Below are 16,195 nucleotides of genomic sequence, written 5' to 3'. Positions count from 1 at the left end.
TATAGACCGCATTTTTTTAATCCATGCATCTGTTGATGGATGTTTGGATGGTTTCCACCTTTCGGCTATTAAGAATAGTGCCATAATAAACATTTGTGTACAGATATTTGAGTAACCTGTTTTTAAGTGCTTTTGTTATACTAAATTTATTACATAATTGAATATGAACCAGAATGAACTTAAAAAAATTAAAAACTCGTAATTTATTTATTTATTTTCAATATATGAAGTTTATTGTCAAATTGGTTTCCATACAACATCCAGTGCTCATCCCAACAGGTGCCCTCCTCAATGCCCATCACCCACCCACCCCTCCCTCCCACCCCCCATCAACCCTCAGTTTGTTCTCAGTTTTTAAGAGTCTCTTATGCTTTGGCTCTCTTCCACTCTAACCTCTCTCTTTTTTTTTTTTTTTTTTTTTTCCTTTTTTTCCTTCCCCTCCTCCATGGGTAAAAACTCGTAATTTAAAGGGTGACATGTTAACTCCACTTTCTTTTTCTCACTTTGTCTTTCAACCAGTCTCAAATACTTTTATTTCAGAAGGGCACAAAAACCGAGCTATTGCAAAGGGTACTGGAATTTAGGGTGATCTTTGGTTGCATAATCTGTCCCTTTTCTAAATATTGTCTTCAGGCGTCCATTGATGGAAAAATGGTAAGGTGTCAGAAAGCTGAGTAGCCATTAACAAGATGGGTTTAATCTCTTTTTCTTTTATTTCTTGTTCATTTCTGCATTTTTTGGGATGTATTTCTTCTAAGTTATTCTTTGTATGCAGAGGAAATAAGTGGATCATGATGGCCCCTGTGCTTGGAAATTAATGTAGCTCTTGTCAACTGTGGGGTTTGGGTTGCTTAGCAGTTGATATTAAAGACCAGTCTTGTAGTATGTGTCATGCTCAGGTGTATTAGCCAGCTGGCCAGGGCTGTCCCATCATCAGGTGACCAGTGTTTGTGCTCACGAGGGCAAAGAGTATGTTTAGGAAGAGTTAAGCTGCTGCTCAATTTAATGTGATATAAACATTTCCAGGTTTTTTAACTATAATACAATATTTTTTTGCAGTGAATGTTGTGATTAGAAAATATTTAATTCACAGAATGGGACTGTTTAGCCATAACTACACATAGGTATAGCATGGACAGCCAAACACTATGTACATCTTCAGATCCCAAGTGCTACTTAACCTGGACCCGTTCATAAAAGGCTTCTCCAGGTACTTGCCTCTCAGAAGTCTAATCCTGAGAAGACATCCTTTTCAGAAGAAAAGTTGTAACGTTTTTTAATGTTAAGTTTGGAAAAAATAAGATTCAGAATATCTCGTAGAGGACTTCTTACCACCTGCTAAAAGTCAGAAGGGTTTTCTCTTTCAGTTTATGATCTCAGCTGAGTGTTAGGAAGAAAGATGGTGAAATCACACCTCGGAAGAATACTTCTTCTCTAAAGGGAGTTGTTATACTTGTCAGAAACCAAAATGGGGAAAAGGGTTACTTCAACCCTCAGGACTGATGGCAGAAGTGGAGGCACCGATCAAAGCTGTTTTGCGGACGGGTGGGGTAGCAGTCTAGGTTCCTGGACTCCTTACCCATCTGAGTCATTTCCTTTCTTCTGTTTGCCAGAGATCCAGGTTACAGGGTGAGGGGAAAGCCTGACTTTTGAGAGATTGCCCACTTTCTGCCAGAGCCAAGAGAGCTCTGTGTTGTGGGAGTTCCAGGGAGGGCTTGGGTGAATGCTATTTCCTTGGGAGGTTCTCATAATAAAGCTCAGGGATGAGCTTACTTGTTAAGTTTCAGCCTAGGTTTTAATAGGTGTCCCTCTAAGAGCAGCAGGCTGCTGAGAGACACAGCTCAGTTCTTTGATGGAGTCCCGTTCTCATCTCATGGTAGAAACCTGTCTCCTGTGTTGACAGCACCTGCGTTCAGTGCCAGTGACCTCTGGAATTTTCTTTGTTTTCCTGTTAGCTGCCTTTTACTGGTTTTCCTTTGTCCACACATAGCACAGTAAGGTGTTACATAATTTGTACAAGTGCCTTTACTTTCCTTCATAAGGACATAGTTCTTCTTACATATAACAGTTCTTATCAGGCAATGTGATCATGTTTTTGTAAAACTGTTCCCTTTGAGTATACATTGTTACTAAGTAAATTTGCTCTGTTTTTAGATAGCATGTAAGGATTATTTGTACATTAATATTTAGGGCTAATAGGGATGTTTAGATTCCACATACCTAGGAAAAAGGGTTTTTCTGCATAAGAACATGACTGCTTAGCATTACTACTTTAGTGGTAAGTTTGTTTCTTGATGCTCCTGGAGCTGAATTTACCAACCCCTTGAAACTACCCCAAAGCAGAGCAAAGGTGTTTTCAGTGTTTCAGTCAAGGAGAATTGATAAATTCTTAGCCCTGGAAGAGAACCACTCAAGTTTTTTTTCTTTTTTTTCTTTTTTTTAAATTAATTTTTAAATTTACATCCAAGTTACTTGGCACATAGTGCAACAATGATTTCAGGAGTAGCTTTCAGGGATTCATCCCCTACATGTTAATACCCAGTGCTCATCCCAACAAGTGTCTTCCTTAATGCCCCTTGCCCATTTAGCTCATCCCCCAATCCACAACCCTCCAGCAAACCCTCTGTTCTCTGTATTTAAGAGTCTCTTATGTTTTATCCCACTCCCTGTTTTTGTATTACTTTTGCCTCCCTTCCCTTAATGTTCATCTGTTTTGTATCTTAAATTCCACATGAGTGAAGTTACATGATATTTGTCTTTCTTTGACAGACTAATTTCGCTTAGCATAATACCCTCCAGTTCCATCCACGTAGTTGCAAATGACAGGATTTCATTCTTTTTGATTGTTGAGTAATACTCCATTGTATATATATACCACATCTTCTTTATCCATTCATCCGTCGATAGGCATTTGGGCTTTTTCCAGTTTGGCGATGCTGTAAACATTGGGAGAACCAATCAGTGATACAATCATGGACTGCCTATAAATTTTTCTTTTCTTTTTTAAATATACATTTAAAAGTTTCTAAATGTTTTATTTTTGAGAGAGAGAGAGGGAGAGATTGGGGGAGGGGCAGAGAGAGAGAGACAGAATCTGAAGCAGGCTCCCACCTCCAAGCTGGCTCTCCCTGATGTGGGGCCTGAGCTCACAAACTGTGAGATCATGACCTGAGCCAAAGTCGGACACTCAGCTGACCAAGTCACCCAGGCACCCCTAAAAAATATACATTTTTAAATGTCTAACTTCATATATAAGACTGGTAATTGGCCTTTTCAACTACGTACATATTTTTTGGTAGTTTATAGACTTAAGATACGTATTTTCATATGGTGAAATTGATTTGTCAAATAAGGCACAAACTTGAAAAAAATCTGAGTTATTCACCTTGCTAATGGTTATCTTTTAGAAGTCTTTTCTTATCTCTGGCACATTTCTTCAGATTTATGTACTAATAATGGGTTTGTTGCTTTCAGAGCATGAAGACTTTTTAACAGTTGCTGAATCACTGAAGAAAGAATTTGATAGTCCGGAAACTGCTGATCTGAAGTTTAGAATTGATGGGAAATATATCCATGTCCATAAAGCTGTTTTGAAAATCAGGTATTTTTGCACGAGCTTAGAGACATCGATAACCTTACTTTCTTTTTGCAGTCTCCTTTTGGTGACCGCTAAGAAATAGCCTTGGTAGTAGAGAGAAATGACGCTACTTACTATATTTGTGGATAGTATCCATGCATTATCTGTGTGTGTGAGTGTGCACTCGTGTGCCTTTTTGAAAAAGCATAATGTGGTAGAAGTATTTGTTTATATATATATATTTTTAATATATATATGTATATTATATACATATAAATATATATGTATACATATATGTGTACATATATACATATATATATAATATATATATATTTAATAAAATATATGTTTATTTATTTTTGAGAGGGAGAGAGAGAGATGAAAAACACGAGAGGGAGAGGGGCAGAGAGAGAGGGAGACACAGAATCTGAAGCAGGCTCCAGGCTCTGAGCTGTCAGCACAGAGCCTGATGCGGGGCTTGAACTCATGAACCGCGAGATCATGATCTGAGCTGAAGTTGGACATTTAACCGATGGAGCCACTCAGGCTCCCTGTCTATATTGTTTTTTTAAATGAGGTTCTTATGAATTCTTATTTCTATCGACAAATTTACTTACGTGATTAAAAAAATACAAGAGATTAAAGTGTGTATGTCCTCTTAAAGATTCATTCCCCGCCCCATCAAGAAACTCTCATGGTCAGGAGTGATGGACCTCTGGCCCTGAGGGACATGTGATTCCCAATTAAAGGAATGATCTTTAGGGGCGCCTAGGTGGCTCAGTCGGTTAAGCAGCCGACTTCGGCTCAGGTCATGATCTCACAGCCCATGAGTTCAAGCCCCACGTTGGGCTCTGTGCTGACAGCTCAGAGCCTGGAGCCTGTTTCGGATTCTGTGTCTCCCTCTCTCTGACCCTCCCCCATTCATGCTCTGTCTCTCTCTGTCTCAAAAATAAATAAACATTAAAAAAAATTTTTTTTAAATAAATAAAGGAACGATCTTTGGATATAGTAAATGGTGGGAGTTATTTGTATAAATGTGAGGGAACTTTGTATTTATTAATAACAGTTTGGACTCTTGCCCCCTAAGGCTGCCATCACTGAGAAGGAGGCACATGAAGTGAGACCATAGAGAGTTAAACTGGTCCTTTTTGAAATGTAGTTAAAAACCTCTTTACAAAATAACACGTTTTAAGGGAACCTAAAAGCCATATAGATCATTCATTACTAAGAGAGTAAATATCTGAACCAAAGGAATGAAATTATAGACTGGAAATGTTTCTTCTGGGAACCTGTGGTCAACTAGTCTGTTCCTTTCATGCATAGTTTTCTGACCCATTTGTCATTCCTTGCCTAGACAACTATTTCTTTTAACTTCTCAGATGAAGTAATTTCTTATGTAGATGGAGCCATTCTTTTGGTTGTGAATGGATTTTGAAAATATTCTGTTTATTTATACCATATCTCATTTTAAAAGGATTTGAAAAGATGATTTTTTAAAACTGAAATATGTAGAAAACCCAGTTTTAGAAATCAATTTTGCATGAAGGTGGCTTTTTACATGCAAATATAACATAAAAAGACCCACTTTCCTAGTGAATGTTTTTTCTGAGTAAGTTAGTAACAGACTTGGGTGTATTGGAGAGGGAGCAGGTCAAAGCAGAGGAACAAAATAGGACTGATGGCTGTTTTGGAGATGAGTCAGAAAAGGAGGAAAATTGTCATGTGAGGTAATGTGATAATCATCAGCCTAAATGTGATCCAGTTAACATTGAAAGCGGTTTTAAGAACATGCTGATTACTTGAAAATTAAAAACCAAATGAGTTATTTGAATGATGTTGATGTATCGTCAAAGATTTGAACTCTCATTTCTGAATTTCCTTTAATTTCATTGTTTAAAATGCATTTCTGTATAATCTTCTTAAGAAAAATGAGGGAGCAAAATCCTTGATCTTGATGAGGACTGTCAAAGGCAAAGAGTGGTGCACCTGAAGGGCTGGGTACTTCTAGGCCCTACTTAGAATCCTTAGTATTTAATAGGAGATGCCCATCAGAAAATGCAAGTGAATCGATTCAGAAGGTGAATGTGAAAGCCTGTGCTAGCTGAAGATTCCTAAGCCTGTGAGTGTGGGCCTGAATATAGTAGTAGGTAGGGAGACCTATGAGAGTTGTTGGATTTCGTCAAGTTCGTCAGATAACTTTGCTTGTTCTGTTTAGGTGTGAGCACTTTCGATCCATGTTCCAGTCTTACTGGAATGAGGATATGAAGGAGGTGATAGAAATAGACCAGTTTTCTTACCCAGTGTACCGTGCCTTCCTCCAGTACCTCTACACAGACACAGTGGACCTGCCACCTGAAGATGCCATAGGTACCTCAGCCACCGGGACGGGCCAGGCCTCACGAGCAAAAGTCTCTCCCTCCACGTTCTCACAGTACTGAAGTGTAAAGAGTTTCAGCTCAGTTGGCTTTTACATGGTTTTTAGAAAATATTTGAAGTAAATGTCTTTAAAAATAGTATTGTATAAGTTGTTACGGTTCACAGTTACAGACCTAGTTTATTTATGGCTATGGACTTATTTTAATTTTAATAATTTTTAATTTTGTAATATTTTAATTTTTAATACGTTGATAATGCATTTCGTGTATCCTCTTGGAAACAAAAGAAGGGGGGCAATTCCGTTTATTCCCCTTCTTTTGTACTGTAGAGGAAGTTGTATAAAGCGAGTGTAGGAGAGGTCTGTTCTGGGGTGGGGAGGGGAGTGAGAAAGAGGATCTATTTAATAACCTTTAGGGTAGCATTCATTAAGAAACTTTTGATTCATCTCCATAACTCTTTTCACCAAAATGAAATATATGTTTATAAATTAGGGGAAAGTATCATAAACTTGGGGTGAAATTCTTTTTTGTTTTTAGGTCTTTTGGACTTGGCCACGTCTTACTGTGAAAACCGGCTGAAAAAGCTCTGTCAGCACATTATCAAGCGTGGAATTACGGTGGAGAATGCCTTTTCATTATTCTCTGCTGCAGTCAGATACGATGCAGAGGTAACATAAACAGCAAACTGAAGCCAACCCCTCCAGCTCCCTGTGCTCTGCCTCCCACCCTTTTCTTGCATGAGACAAGGAACATGAATAATTTTGTATCTGTGTATGCTCTGAAATTCTATCATTGTCTAATTGTAACTCATAATGATTCATGTGCGAAGAGCTTGCTCTGGACTCCTTTTTATTTGTGTGTTTGTTGTGGATGGTTGATTTTGCACTGGATTGAATTCTTAATCTGGGATTCATGGGTCTCTAAAGAATCTATGAATGAATGGCCTTTTGAGAGTCTGAAATTTTGCATTTGGTATGTTTTCTTGAAGTTAAGAATCAGAGCGTCATCATATTGTAGGCTTGTGAGCAGAACTGTTTCTTATTCTCTATTCTGTAGTGCGTGGCACATAGTAGACACTGGATGATAAATGTTTGTTGAACTGAATGAATATGGTACCACCTGAAGGATACATTAAGGATAATTAGTGAACTAAAGTCTGGTACGGTTGGTTTTATAAATTTATAGAGAATATAAGGTAGAGAGCAACAGCCTTGGAGTCCAGCTAAGGCATACACCTTTAATGACACAATTAGCCCGTTCTTAGAGGTAGTATTTTGTCATCATTTGACAAGGCAGAGTACGCGGTATTGAGATTTACCAAACACCTGCAGGGATCTTCTCCTTTATCAAACTTAGGGATCCAAATGGACCATTACGTTTTGTATTTTCAAAGTGCATCCTATTTTTATTTGAAATTATATTATCATAAATATTTGCTAAGGTCAAATATAGTTGACTTTGTCTGTGGCCTGACAGCAGATTTGGTGATTAAATTATTTCTAATAGGAAATGGATGTCTAGATTTTTTTCTTGCCTTTTTTGTGACACCATGAACTTGTTTATTAGAAGTGCCCTTTTCTTTAGGTTGCATTTCTACCTAGTGATGTAACTTTAAATTGGTCAGTGCCCTTTCTGTCCATTTGGTAATTCACTTTTAGCATCTTCTCTGGATCTCTCCCTTCTCCTTACTACTAATGAGTTCCATATTCTAGGGGTTAGGATATTGCTGATTAAAACCAGTTAGAACCACCTGGGCAGAGGCAAACATCTCAGCTCTAGTTGCTGGAAATTTCTCATTTTAAGTTAAAACCTATCCCATCAAGTTTCCAGGAAAAAACCTTATGGCACTTCTGCCTGTGCCAGCTAATCACTTTTTTAAATTAGCTTTCATTTTTCTCATGCTGAGTATAGACATTAGATACCATCTCTTGCTTGAGACTGCAAACGTGTTTCCCTCAGTCTGGCACAGTGTGGGCATATGGTTGGCACTCAAGAATGTATGCTGAGTTTAATGAATGAGTGAATATATGTGAAACACCTTGCCATGAAGGTGTCCTTTAAAAAATGAAGAAAACAATAAACTCCAAACGCCCCAAATATTAATACATTCAATGTAGAAAACTTGGAACGTAGAAGACAAAAACAGAAAGAATCACTTCTTTCTTTTTAGGCTGTATTTTTTTTTGGGGGGGGGGGATTCTTCTAGGAGTTACCTTGTATTTCCCTTAATGCAATAGAATGTAGTAAGTAAATAAATGAAGTGTTTAGAATGTAAAAATAAAACCTACTAGCTGTATCTATAAGTTGATGCGAAGCTACCACTAAGATTGGAAATTTACCACCAAGATATTGACTTTCAGAAGCTCCGCTTAGGGAGACTAGATGACTTTGCCTTCATTCTGTGGTTGAAATGCTAGGAAGATGGAGACAACCTTCTCACATTTTTTCTGTTTCCTCTAAGTTCTTGTGGTTCCTCCATACCCCCTTTTGACAAGGTAATTTTGCAGCAAATGACACACATAAAAGCAACAAAAATGTATTGGCTCAGTAGTTAGGAAGATTTTTCTGGTTGTTGTGGAGCCCCGGCATTCTGAATGCACTGTCAGTCTTCCTCCAAGTTTTACGTGAAGAACAACCCGGCAGAGGAGCACTTCAGAATTCCTCCAGTACAAACCCAAATAAATGTTGCCATCAAGGGAGTAGATGTGAAAAAAACATTGTATCAAGATAGTTTGTATCTTATTACACAAATTTTGAAATGTTTCTATTTATACTGTTTCTTTTCAGGAAATGTTTGTTTTCTGTGTATTTTTGGGTTTTTTTGTTTGTTGGAAAGAGAAGGCGAGCTGGGAGAGGGGCAGAGGGAGGGAATCTTAAGCAGGCTCCACGCTCAGCACAGAGCCCAACGTGGGGCTTGATGCCACAACACTGGGATCATGACCTGATATGATCTGTTCAACCTACTGAGCCACTCAGGCACCCCCTAGTGTATCTGAACATCAGGAGAAATAGCTGGGAGGGAAGTATTATTTGTTGAACCAGAGTGGAGAGTTTTCCAGAAAATCCTCCTTGCTTAGCAATTTAAGTCCTAAGATTTTGCTCTTGGAAGCAATAAATATAAGGCCAGGAATCTAATTCCAGAATTAGTTTGGGATATGGGTGTTGAAAGTTTTGCGCTAAAACCAAATGGTCAGCATTTTTTCTTCTTTCCAAAATTAAAAGTTTTCTGTGATCAGTAAAGTATTTTTTGGTTAGTGAGAGTGCCTTTTCTTTATTTTGTCCTATTAAGACTTTAAGTACATTGTAGGGGCGCCTGGGTGGCTCAGTCGGTTGAGGGACCGACTTCTGCTCAGGTCATGATCACACGGTTTGTGAGTTCGAGCCCCGCGTTGGGCTCTGTGCTGACAGCTCGGAACCTGGAGCCTGCTTCTGATTCTGTGTCTCCCTCTCTCTGCCCCTCCCCTACTCATGCTCTCACGCTCTCTCTCTCTCTCTCTCTCTCTCTCTCTCTGTGTCTCAGAAATAAATAAACATTAAAAAAAAATTAAAAAAAAAGACTTTAAGTACATTCTAAAAACCAGAGACCACTTTGATATGGAATATTTTGTACCTGATATACTAGGAAACAAATTCTAAACTTACAGTTTTGGGGTTTTGTTTTATTACTACTTTAACAATAATTTTGGGCAAAGTTAGGTGTGGTTCACAATTTCTTGCCATCCAGAATATGTCTCAAGGGGGGCTTGTAACACATAGGTAGCCTGTCTCATCCTGGCCAAGTAGCCTTCCATAGAAAAATTAGCATTCGACTATTTTAGCTTTGGAGGACTCAAGACTGGATAAGAACTCCATTTAGGCTGCAATAGCATTTTTTAAAATGTGGATATTTAGACCATCGATTGTGTTTTAAGAAGATCTGTGGAAAGGAAAAATGACTTATTCTCGGAATATATAAATTATTGGAATAATTTAAACATTGAAAAATTTGGAATGAGTTTATAAATTAGAGTAGCAATTTATTTTGATCTTCCTTGCTAATTACAACAAATCTGACATTTTATCTGATTTGCCTCAGAGCCACTTTATAATAATTTCACCACAAAATGTCATGAATATGGAATTACTTCTGATATACCAAAAATATTGTATTAGAGCCCCTGATTTTACACTCTTTCCCACTTTTATATTCCGTCGGCCTTAAGAAGATGCTTTCATTCTATTATGAACGTTTTTCATCTACGGGTCAAGTAATCCTTTTTATTCTTCTTGGAAATGTTTTATATAAACAGTTAAACATATATAAGCTTTTATACAAAGCCCAGCAGTTCTGTTACAGTTAACTTACAGTTGGGTAAGTGTTGTATTTTCTTTTCTGGATAATTGAAGATGTGATACATTTGCAGAGTGAGGTGAACAGATCATGTAGGTTCTCAAAATATTCAAGAATTATCAGGAAAATATTGGTCTCGTTCACACATCAGAGGCAGGCAGGCTGGCTCAGGGCATTGGCTGCTAAGTGAGTTGCATGACTGTGCCACTCTGTTCATGCAGGTGAGCTTACATATCCGGTTTCTCTCTCCAAGGGCACTCAGTGCTTCCTTTTCCATAGATCTGCCTTAAGCAAGAGTCAGTTATTAAATAAGTTCTTTAAACAGCCCAGCTTTAGGTTCTTTTCAGGATTCTCTAGTTAGATTTGTAATGTTTGAAACTGCTAAACATTTTTTGAATACTGAGCTATCTTACCAATTCAGACTCATTGGAGGGGAAGGGAAGACAGTTTGCTAGAGCTGTTTTCATAAATGTATGAAGTGATTTATAACTAGAGGTGCCGTCTGTGTACCTGTGCTATATAAAAAGTTCTTCAGAGTTTATACTCAAGATAGTCTTTGGATATACTCATTGTTTGACCTCTGAAGATCTTGAATTCCGGATCTGTAGACACTATAATAAGGTTTTACAGTGCCAGAATTTAGTGCAATCTTCTTTGAATTTGAAATTGTATAATTAAGAGTCAATATTTAAAGATCCTCATCTGATACATTAGATGGTTTGAGGGACTTTGTGTGCTTATGACTGGTTATTTCTTCCTAAAATATGTGTAGATAAACTAGTTGTCTCTTTTGGATAAATAAGATAAAAATGACTTTTCTCTCCTTGTGGAATATAATTTAGTCCCAAAGCTGTGTATTAATCATTGGGTTGTTATACCAGGAGTAGGACTTTTTCTTCAATAATTGAGAGGGAATGTTTAATATAGTTTAACATTATAGTTTATTATAACACACGGAACATTCAGCTGTACTTCAGCCCACTGGGAATCTCTTATTTAAAAACGTGGATGTGGAGATTGTGCTGATACTTTAAATGCATTGTGAATTGTCTAGAAAGCAAAACTCTGTCAGCAGCTGGCTGATACACATTAGATGTGGTTTATCTCTTACTGGTTATATGACTGGAAGGGGACATCATTCAGCTAGGGACAGAGGGACCCTCAGAATAGGGAAGTATTTGTTCGCAGGGGTCTGCAATGAGAGAGTAGAAAGGAGACGCGTCTCTGTGTTTGTGTGGGTCCTTCCCCATTCTGCCTGACATGCTCATTTCACGGTGGCTGGAAACATGAAGCCAAGACGCTGCAGTTTAAATGTTGTCCAGTTCCTGGTTTGATAGAACCCTGAGTATTGACCTTCAGTGTAGCTGGCAAAGTTACAAGAATCAAGGTGTTGGTGATAAGAGCTTTTAGTGTGATTTGCTGTTACATAGTTAGTCTTTGTATACATTCCAGTACCTAATGGATTTAATAAATACGTGTTGCGGCGTTTCAAGGAACAAACATGGTAGTGTTTTGCTGGGGATGAAAGGCTCTGTTAGCATTGGCAGAAATGTTTAAGTTGTTCTGGTTTACCACTTGTATATGTTACTTCTGAATGTCGGTAGCTGATGACTTCTTTTCCTGAGTGAAAACTCCAGACTGAATATTTTCCTCTGGACCGACTATCTGAGAAATTAGCGTGTGGGAGTGGGAGTGTGTCTTCCTTTGTGGCTTTAACAGTGAAGGCATTTTTATCTCGGAGAGCGTGAAAGTGAATTTAAGGTCTGTGGATTTTTTTTTTTTTTTAATGTGTCTCCTTAGGACATCTCTTCATCACTTTTGTATTTCTTAAGGTCTTCCTTAAGCTAAATAACCCACATCTTAATTCTTTTCTCTGACTTGACTATGGTCAAACATACGTTGGGGTAAAGTTGCTTTCAGCTTTGTTTTTAATTATTATTGAAGAAGAATTGACGTATAATACTGTATTGGTTTCAGGTGTATGCGTTCAGCTCGTTAAAGTCTTTGCATGTGACCGGGCTGTGTGACAGCCATGCGGAGGCTGCCCCCCCATAGGCTCTGTGAATGGGTGTACGTTCTAGAGAGTCAGACTTGACGTAGGGGAGCTGTTGAACTTACTGTGTTGTGACTAAATAGTACGTGCTTTTCTTTTTTTATTTAAAAGATTTTTTTAATGTTTATTTCTGTGTGTGTGAGAGACAGAGCATGAGTGGGGAAGGGGCAGAGACAGAGGGAGACACGGAATCCAAGGCAGGCTCCAGGCTCTGAGTTGTCAGCACAGAGCCCGGCGCAGGGCTCGAACTCACTCTCAGTGAGATCATGACCTGAGCTGAAGTCGGACACTCAGCCGACTACTGAGCCACTCAGGCGCCTCAATAGTACGTGCTTTTCTGATGCCTACCTATGTACAGTCACTTGTTTGCTTAGTTTGAGGTTTCTGGCCTCAAATATCTTTTCTAGGGGAGGGTGAGAGATTTGGGATGAGGGGTTTGGATAGAAGTAATTTGATCAAAGTTAATAAAAAAAAGCCTCTTTTTGTTTTTATTTTTGTTGTGTGTGTCCAGGATTTAGAAGAATTCTGCTTTAAGTTTTGCATCAATCATTTGACAGAAGTTACACAGACTGCAGCATTTTGGCAAATGGATGGCCCTCTGCTAAAGGAATTCATTGCTAAAGCCAGTAAATGTGGAGCCTTTAAGAACTGAAGCCCCAGGCTGCTGGGTTTTGTGAATGCTCTGGGGCACTGGCCATGGTGGCTGCTTTGTGCTCTACGGGTGATGTAATTTTGCAGGTAAAGAACCCGTCAGCTTGTTTGTTTTTCACATCTTGAGACACCATTCTCCGTGTAGGAATGTATGAAGGATGTACAGCTTTTCCTGAACCCGTTCTAAACAAGTCTTGTTTCCAGATATGTGCATTTTAAATGTGACCTTAATTTGGCTAGAACATTGTAAAGGGGTGAAAGTTTAGCTGGTCGTTTGTGTTTTGTTTTGTTTTGTTTTGTTTTGTTTTGTTTTTGATTAGAGGAACTGCTGAACTTGGAAAGGAGAAGTTTGCGGTAATTCTCCTGGCTCACATAGTAACAACCCTTTCGACCCCAGGACCTGGGATGGTTTGTGGACTGTGAGATAGACATAAGAGGCCCCACCTTGAATTAAAGATGCTGACTTTGGGGCTTGTTGAAATGCTGCATCAGTTGCTAGTTCACTAGCCGTACTGTGAAGGAGTAGTGAAGATAGTTTGAGGTTTTTGTGTGTGTTTGTACTACTGAGGACCTTTTTTAACTTCATCGCGTATCAAAAAACAATATTCAGTTTAATATGAGTTAAACCTATTACGATGATTATGCAAAGATAAACTTGTAGGCTAGCCAAGGTTTCTCTTAAGAATTAAGTCCATAAAGAGTAGTAATTTAGGACTACCTGTAAAAAGTTGATATTGAAAGAAACTTTGGACAGAGGTCAATATAGAGTATCCACTACTCTCCAACAGTGTTTTGTTTTATTAAGATACAGTCTAAGAGCTGAAGTTTAAATTTGATTCCCCACCGTTTCCCCCATAAACGCTAATCATGAGAAGAAAGTAATGGCATATTCAGCATACTCTTGCCTTCCTAAATTATGGCTGCTAGACGATCAGATCCACTACATCTGACTCACAAGGTGTTCTTAAAACCAGCTTTCTGGCAGGACTTCATAGAATTTCTCTCTTTTATCTATAGGCCAAGTGTCACACCTTTGCTTGTTTGCAACTTCAGCTTTCGTTTTTTATTTCCTCGTCTTTTGATTGTGTTAGGTATAATATTTAGCACAATATAACTTTGAAAAAGGATCAAAATTATGATTTCCCTGAAAAGATCCTTTTAAATAGGGTCCTTTTAAGTTCAAGTTGTTGTTTTTTTTTTTTTTTCCCCGTTTCTTTTTTGGTCTGGTTATGAACATGACTTTTGGAGGAAGAGTGTTCAACTCTGAGTTTTATCGTGTGTGTCTGTTGAGCTTGCTGTAAGAACAAATCTTTGTTCTCTCTGGCTCACAGACTCATTTCCATTTGTGGGCATTCCCTTAGTGAACGGTTTCCTGTTTGGAAGGTCCCTCATCTGAACTTGGAGGCCAAATACATTTTCAGAGTCAAATTAACAAGAGAGTGAAGATATGCTGCAGCTACTATTTTTAGCAGTGTTTCTAAGTGTGTCTGAGGGTTTGGGTGGGAGTGAGGGCCCAAAGATAGGAATTCATTGATAAGTGAGATAAATTCAAACCTAGAAGTCCCAGCTCCCTTTTCTTGACCATGTTGCAAGTGATTGAAGCCCAGTCAGTTATTATTTAGGATTAGTTCTGCAACATGATAGAATTTTTCTTACTAGGTTGATGAATGCACATTAATTTGATTATTAGCTATGATGGGTAGTGTTCATAACAATCACTGTTCTATAGGCTTATGATCTGGACAAAACAAGAACTGCGGTATGTTTACTATTGCTCTTACTTGAAAAAAACTTAAAGCACAAATTAAAGTAGTAGATCCATTTCCATAGATTGTTCATTCATTCAACAAATATTTACTGAGGTTCCTTATATAGGTAAAGAACCACTTCTCAGATTACCGAGTAATTTGTATGAGTGTGTATGTAGTGAAGAAAATGGAAATATGTTCTTTGAGAAGTACTTGAGTATCTTTTTTTTTTTTTTTTTAATACACTCTTATTTTTCTACTTGGTTTCATTGTTAATCATAGCAGGAAATGAAAACTGTTCTTTGAGTTGTTTTTTTCATCTGATGTGATAATGAAAGCCAAAGTATTCATATTTCTTAAGATAACCCTAAATGTACTCTTGAACTTCTTACTGGAATAATATTTGATACTCTAGTATATAGGCTGTATTTATGTAATGTTTAGAATGACATATTAATAAATAATGTCAAGACATACATGCAGAGTTGTTTTTCCCTCTCAAAAATCGGTAATGTGCAGCCTTAAAACGGAAGGAAGTTCTTCTAACACATGCTGCAACCTGGATGAACCCCAAGGACATTATGCTGGGTAAAATATGCCAGTCACAGAAGGACAAATACTGCATGATCCCACCCACACAAGGTAACTAACATAATCAAATTCACAGAGACAGAAAGCAGAATGCTAGTTGCCAGAGGTTGGAGGTGGGAGAGAGGACTTAGGAGCTAATGTTTAATGGATACAGTTTCAGTTTTGCAAAATATAAAGAATTATGGAGGGGCGCCTGGGTGGCTCAGTCGGTTGAGCGGCCGACTTCGGCTCAGGTCATGATCTCACGGTCCGTGGGTTCGAGCCCCACGTCGGGCCCTGTGCTGACAGCTCAGAGCCTGGAGCCTGTTTCGGATTCTGTGTCTCCCTCTCTCTGACCCCCATTCATGCTCTGTCTCTCTCTGTCTCAAAAATAAATAAACGTTTAAAAAAAAAAAAAAAGAATTATGGAGATGGATGGTGGTGGTGACAACACAACAGTGTTGAATGTATGTAATGCACTGAACTGCACACGTAAAGGTGGTTAGCTTGATAAATTTCATGTTCTATGTATTTTTCCAGCATTAAAAAAAAACTGGTACTATGATTCTTAGCAGGTATCAGGCTGAAAACAGGTACCACAGTGAACAGGTCACCTGTTTCTCAGTTGTATCCCCTACTCCCATAGAAATCTTTTGGTTTTGGGGCACCTGGGTGGCTCAGTCGGTTGAGCATCCGACTTCGGCTCAGGTCATGATCTCACAGCTTGTGAGTTTGAGCCCCGCGTCAGGCTCTGTGCTGACAGCTCGGAGCCTGGAGCCTGCTTCGGATTCTGTGTCTCCCTCTCTCTCTGCCCCTAACCCACTCACATTCTGTCTCTGTCTCTGTCTCTCTCTCTCTCTGTCTCTCTCTCTCTCTCAAAAATAAACATTA

The 16,195-nt window shown here is 38.5% G+C and overlaps 1 protein-coding gene across 2 annotated transcripts in view; it reads left to right on the top strand.

Annotated features, from left to right (window-relative positions):
* LOC125917033 (RCC1 and BTB domain-containing protein 1) overlaps positions 1 to 15,741 on the top strand; it is a 38,200-nt gene extending 22,459 nt beyond the window's left edge. For both annotated transcript variants that reach the window (XM_049623283.1, XM_049623282.1), the window contains exons 9-12: positions 3,475 to 3,601; positions 5,793 to 5,944; positions 6,490 to 6,620; positions 12,847 to 15,741. In XM_049623283.1, the coding sequence (XP_049479240.1) occupies positions 3,475 to 3,601; positions 5,793 to 5,944; positions 6,490 to 6,620; positions 12,847 to 12,987 (551 nt within the window). In that variant the 3' untranslated portion in view covers positions 12,988 to 15,741. The remainder of the gene's footprint in view (positions 1 to 3,474; positions 3,602 to 5,792; positions 5,945 to 6,489; positions 6,621 to 12,846) is intronic.
* The last annotated feature ends 454 nt before the right edge of the window (positions 15,742 to 16,195 follow it).

Source organism: Panthera uncia, unplaced genomic scaffold, assembly GCF_023721935.1.
Source record: "Panthera uncia isolate 11264 unplaced genomic scaffold, Puncia_PCG_1.0 HiC_scaffold_1418, whole genome shotgun sequence".
Classification (NCBI taxonomy): Eukaryota; Metazoa; Chordata; class Mammalia; order Carnivora; family Felidae; genus Panthera; species Panthera uncia.
The sequence above is the reverse complement of the archived record's forward strand: the minus strand, read 5'-3'. Positions and strand labels throughout refer to the sequence as shown.